This window comes from Hippocampus bargibanti, linkage group LG02 (genome assembly GCF_051943395.1).
Source record: "Hippocampus bargibanti isolate YZ-2025 linkage group LG02, ASM5194339v1, whole genome shotgun sequence".
Taxonomy (NCBI): domain Eukaryota; kingdom Metazoa; phylum Chordata; class Actinopteri; order Syngnathiformes; family Syngnathidae; genus Hippocampus; species Hippocampus bargibanti.
In genome coordinates, this window is record NC_142735.1 from 3,864,813 (window position 1) to 3,871,241 (window position 6,429).

Sequence of the window (6,429 nt, forward strand, 5' to 3'; positions counted from 1 at the left end):
GGAATGGGATTTCACCTTACACCCCATCTGAGTGAAAAAAAGAAAACGGCAATAAAGCGATTCACGTTTGCACATTCACCGTTGGGTGAAAATAGATCGTCCATTATTACACAAAACGAGAGCCACAATTGAAAACATTTCTCGTGTTCGCTGAATTTAATTGAGTTATTGTACCTACATTTTCGATAATGGCAAATGAAAAATACCACCCTTACAATGACAAGTAGTGATTTTTGAATGATCATTTTACAGAAATTACATGATGAAATATTTTTAAAAAGCCGATGATCATCTACGGTTTTGTGTACAAACACCAAAATCAATCCAATGCATGAATTAAATGAACAAATATCATTGGTTGCATACCACTTTTTTCCCTTGCCCAGCGTTCAATCCATTTTCTTAATGGCCCCGGTAAATTTGATCCATGATGTCTTGGCAGGAGTCTAATTTATGCATGACATAATTTACATAACAGGACACATAAAATATATAGGAACATGCATTTTGTAGCCCACGAGAACACTGAAAATGTTTAGTAATTGGGAGTGCGCAATGGGTCTATACTTACAGAGTAGAGCACGGAGTCTGACGAAACATTTAAAAAAAGGAGATTACATTGAGAAAGATATAAAAGTGACGGGGTAGTTCTGGTGGAGAGCTCTTTGGAAGAAAATTGACCAGAAAAAGTGATAAGTGCTGGGCTGGCTGCTCCTTAAGACGGCAAAGTGGGCGAGAAATAAATTAATCATTACAATCACTGTAAATATGTAACAGACCCACCCTGTCCATAAAACTCAAAAAGCAAATGTCATTGTGTTTGTGCACTAACAATACACACATCATGTGATTTAAAAAAAAGAGAGAGATGCCCGTCAGACACCGTGAAACATTTTTGATGACTATTTTATCTTATGGAACAGGAATTGTGAACTTGTCACTTCAGTGACAAAACATCAGTGTAGCGTTTGAATTTAAGTGTGACTTCGGAATAACGTTTTAAAATGGAGTTTATTAATTTGTAATGGAGACACAATCTCACGTCGAATTTTATTCGAAAATGTAAATGATTATGATGAAATAAGTACAGACATACTGAAACACGACTATCACAAGTATTGATTAAACTTTTATTTTGGCAAAGTAAGTCAATTATGAACAAAATTAAATTACAATATAAATAAATTGCAACATTAATCGGTTAAAAAGTCGTACCTTAATCTCAATACTAAATGTAATATATACAAATATTGATATATGTCTATTTTTCAGTTCCCATCGCTCACAATCACTCGTGTTTTACATTGAAGGCAGAACGTTGTGATGAAACTGTAATTTGCACTCTTACATTCAGTTTGACACAATTATGGTAATTTCTATTAAAATATTAAATAATATAATTAATATAGTAACATTATTCATCGATACACCGAATGAATGTCGTTTTTGACCTACGTATGCTTCCGTACTGTGGCCGCGAAAGCGTGAGTAAGCTGATATCTCGCCGTTATTAACTTGTTGTCCCTTTAGGGACATTAAAATACAAACAGGCGCTTTATAAAGTTTTGTATATTTACGCTTGACAAAGACTTAGTAATCGCTTACGCGAGACCCAAGTGTGTTGGCGCTGTGTTTTTGTTGCCTTTTGTTTCGAAAGCTCGCTGGAATGGAACGCTAATGTTAGCTGTGGATCTTTGAATCATAGCCACACCAATGCTAATTTCATTTGTTTGTTGTATAAGGCAGACGTGTTCGATCACGCTGTGGTAAAATAACCTTCAGTTTCGTAAGCTTTATTTGTGATTCGAATCATCAGTTTTAAAGATTGTTTTGAACTGAATTCTCAGCTTCGGTTCAAAGTCATATCAGCTATTGTGATGCGTCGAGCTGCAATGCATTAATAACGTGACTTCCGTCAATGGTAGAACCAAAGAAAAAGTGCGATGTAAAGAGATAAAAACGTGTGTTTCAGCTGAAAATGGCAGACTTCACAACGCTTGAGAGCCTTTTGGAGATGGGCTTCGACCGGAACAGGGCGTGAGTGACAGTGGATTTTTCTTACAAATCACAAATATTGCTTGTCCAGAGGTTAACACGAACACGAAATGCTTATACAAGTATTTTGTCTTTTCAGAGAACGGGCTGTGGCCAGCACTGGTAACCAGGGGATCGAACAAGCTATGGACTGGTGAGTCAGATCCATACAATAAATGTGCACAGTGATGACGACTTATATGTGTGATTTTTTTTTTTCAGGTTAATGGAGCATGAGAATGATCCGGATATCGATGAGCCATATAAGCCACCTGTTCTTACACCAGTGGACGATGATCCGACTGGCATGCAAGAGCCTTCGTTTGGGGAAAACACTGGAGGTATCTGAAGGCTGATAACATATAAACTGCCACTTTCAAATGCTGTTCCTATTGTAACATCTAAGCAACCGGTAAAATTACCTGACTTTGTAGTGGGCTCCTCCATCGTTTTATTGAAATATCTTTACAATTATTTTTTATGAGAAGTGAAAATGGATGATTGTATGTTTTGTTGCCTTAGTTGTAAGTGGAGAAGGCAGCCAGTTTGGAGATACTGATAAAAAGCCCATGACTGAAGAGGAGAAAATGCAGCAAGTCAAAAGGTCAGATTTTGAGCTAGTGTTATAATAGCTTATAATTTTGAAAGTTTGAAAGCAGCTTTGTTTGGTTTTATTTATTTTTTAAAAAAAAAAACTCCATTCATATGCAGTACAATTCCCAAATGATAGTTCAGACCTTACTGTTTATGGAGGTTTTGGAAAACCAACCACAGTCCAAATAACTACATTTAAAGGTGACCATAAAAGCTTCTGCGTGGAACTAATTGATAATGAATAAAACAAGACATTTTGGCTGTAATTATCATTTTAGTTTGTTTTGTTAATGTAAAATGTAGTTTATCTGTTTATTTAAAGGACAACCGACGTCACTTTTTTGTTTCCTAACTGACATCAGAAAAACTTTTATAACATCTAAAATACCTAAAACATGCAGTATGATATTTTTATTGAAATGCAAAACACCAATAAAAATGACTTAACGTGTCCAAAATCTGCAAAAAAATGAGCTGCGAATTGGGCATTTTCAGAAAGTCCCGCCCCCAGTTCATGACGTCACGCCAAGACGGATTTTGATAATATGCTTTCTTGTTACACATCCAGTTATGAATGTGATTCAAATAGTTCTGAAGAGGAAAGCATACATGTTTGCAATCAATTAAAAAATTTATTCCGTGCCATTTTGAGGCAACAACCCAAAAAGAGGCAGAAAATGGTCACCGACCTCCTGTGAGGAATGAATCAGCCCATTTCCACAGGCTGATAAATTCCTTATATGGAGCTTGGACGCCCTCTTCTGGCTCTTTCTGGTGCAACACGAGGTTTTCAGACCAAACAAGCATTGATGTGATGGAAGGACTGCTACAATGTGTCTTTTTTTTTTGTTCAGGGGCGTTCCTTCAGTGACGTCACGTACGGACTCGTCACCAACTCAAAAACAAGACTTCCTGAATATTGAGCGCGAGTCTCAAAACGTAAAATATAGCTATATCCGGTGGAATCTTTGTAAAATACGCTCATTAGAAGTCATTTGAAGCCATTTTACAAATTATGGACACAACATGTCCGGAGACGTCGGTTGTCCTTTAAAGCTAATTTTAATTTTTTTTGACCTATGACAATGATTTTCCAACTTTTGTTTTAGCTAGTTAATTTGCTATGACGACCTTGATTCAAATATGGATCATGAACATATGCTTCCAAATCTCTAGGGATTATCATACGCAGTTTAGTTACTTTCAAATTGATACCTGCGACTTGGCTTCATCAGGCTGGAAGAGCTGATGCGGGTGAAACAGGCAGAGCGACGAGAGCGTGAACGTGCCGAGGAGCTGGAGAAGGAAAAGCAGCGCAGGAAGCAAGGCCAAGAGCTGCAGCAGATTCGCAACAAACTGCAAGACGATGACATGAAGAAGCTCGCAGAGCTGCGGCGGAAAGAGAAGCTGGAAGACAAGATGGCCAGGTAAGTTCCCTCATAGATAGCTCGGACCGAGAAACAGCGATGTCGTGTGGATTGACTTTTAGGTTTCCCCCGCTAGGCAAAGGGTTAAAGACAAGATCGCAAGAGACAGGGAGGAGAGAGCACAAAAGGTAAACTGACTTTGCATATTTTTTTGTGGCAAAGCCAACCATCATGACTGGAATTTTTCTCACCTTGTTGACCAAAGTTTGGAGGTGGAGGATCAAGTACTTCAGTCCAGCCCAGCCCAGCGTCACCCACCAGTCCGGGTCTGCCGCCCGTTAAGAAAGAATATGAGGAGTCCAGGATACAGGTAGGATTTGAATTGGATCTTCTGTGAACCTTTCAGATGCATGAATGAACCAACACATTTCCTGGTTCATTGGTCTTCTTGATGTTGATATCATGGCAGAGTTCCTGCAGATCTTTCAGAGGTCTCAAAAGGTGTTGAAGCCCAAATCGAAAAAGGCTGCCTCAGTTGAATTATTGAAGAACCTAACAATTGAGTGTCAAAACAGCAAACTTTGCGCACACACACACACACACACACACACACACACACACACACACACACACACACACACACACACACACACACACACACACACACACACACACACACACACACACACACACACACACACACACACACACACACACACAGAGGAAAATGTTTGTTCAGCCATCATCTGTACTTCTTTGAAAGTGCCGGATGTAGAGATTGGCCAATGAGGTGAAATCAGAGTCAAGGACAGAACAATAGAAGTAATCATATTGGCTTCAGGGAGTGGTCCACTGCTCCTCCAACCGTCGAGTAGGGACCTATCAGAGCAGAGGTTTGGCACCGCCATCGCTGTAGGCATTAGGGTGAAAGGGCCAGTGTTACCAGCACAACTTCAGTTTGCTGACGAAGCTCTTCAGATGAGGAACGAAATGTCCGACACCTTCAAATAAGTACAGATGACGGCTGGAGAAACCTTTTCCTCGATGGACCACTCCTGTACGACTGAGAGCTTACACTGACTCATGCACACCCACCGTGTTCTGGTATACTGTCGCAACTTTTGAATTTGGCACATTTAGAACATTGTGAAGTTGGCCTGAGATTCAATGTTTTTTTTTTGGTAAATAATAATAATAATAATAAATTTCTTTTGCAAGCGCCTTTCAAAACTCTCAAGGTCACTTTACAGTCACAGGATAAGTTTTGCAGTGGGTGAGCAGAGGCAGCCACACTCGTTAGCGTTCACTCAACCCGGAAGTAACTCAAATAGATAGGAAGCTAGCTAGCTAATAGATAATAATAATAATACATTTCATTTATAAGCACCTTTCAACACGGATAAGACAAAATGTGCCATTAACAACAATACGCTGGCCAACGTGAGGCTACAAATAGGATATTGTCAATATAGAGTAATCACTGAGTCATGGACAGCTTAAGAAACTAATGGATCAAACACCTGCTGCCAGTTTTGCCATTCACCTGCTTTTCAAAGAAAGCAAGTTCACTCTATCCCTTGCCTTACGTTAACAACAGGTGCGACTGCTAGATGGCTCCACTCTTACAGCGGTATTCAAAGCCCAAGAGCCGCTAGCGGCTGTACGCGTCTACGTGCAAGTGAATGGCAACACGCCAGAGGGTCAGGACTTTACATTGCTGTCACCTTATCCCCGTCACGTCTACACTGATCTGGATATGGAGAAGCCCCTCAAAGAGCTGGGTGAGACACGGCGACGAGGACGCACACCATTGGGCTGTTCAGCTGCATGTTATACAGTTCTGGACATCTGTGATTCCTGAAATTCATTTTCCACTTGATTTGTTGTTTTTTAGGGTTGGTGCCTTCAGCTGTGTTGGTCGTTACCAAAAAGTAAGTTAGGAGGTGTCTTAGGGGGAGCAATCAGCTCTGTGAGCCTACCTCACCAACTCTGCTGCATTTACACAAGAAACAGACTGGACCCCACCCCACCCCCAACACAGCTTTCATGTCATTCTCTCACACCGCCAATTCAACTAAATCACGACGAAAGTTGAAGTTATGTGAGCACTCATATCAGCAAGAGCTTCAAAGACAATAAAAACGGTTGGGCGGATGTTTGTTTTATATGCGGTGACGAAAGATGTACATAGTAAATTAGCAGGCGTCTGACCGGTGTCGAATACGCTCAACACAGAACACCAATTTTAACCGGATTCCTTCATTATAAACTATTTCCACTTGCCTTTTTTTGAAAGGGCCTTAAAATGAGTTCAGTTTATTGATTTTGTGAGATTCTACTTTGACAGTTTTTTAAAGTCAGAATAGAGTCACAAGTATGTTTGCAGAAGTGAATTCCAGAATTGACTTTCAATAAAGCTGATTTGGAGAATTTC

General features: G+C 39.9%; 1 protein-coding gene across 2 annotated transcripts; it reads left to right on the forward strand.

Moving 5' to 3' along the window:
* The first annotated feature begins 1,418 nt into the window (after window positions 1-1,418).
* Window positions 1,419-6,429, forward strand: ubxn1 (UBX domain protein 1). Of its 2 annotated transcripts, none has more exons than XM_089021069.1 (10): window positions 1,419-1,484; window positions 1,973-2,037; window positions 2,135-2,188; window positions 2,257-2,375; window positions 2,557-2,638; window positions 3,864-4,055; window positions 4,132-4,183; window positions 4,261-4,365; window positions 5,593-5,776; window positions 5,890-6,429. In XM_089021069.1, the coding sequence occupies exons 1-10, from the start codon at window positions 1,434-1,436 to the stop codon at window positions 5,928-5,930; spliced, it is 945 nt and encodes a 314-aa protein (XP_088877195.1). In that variant the 5' UTR covers window positions 1,419-1,433; the 3' UTR covers window positions 5,931-6,429. The 2 variants fall into 2 exon arrangements, with proteins under 2 accessions (XP_088877195.1, XP_088877204.1); XM_089021078.1 differs by having other exon boundaries at window positions 1,460-1,488.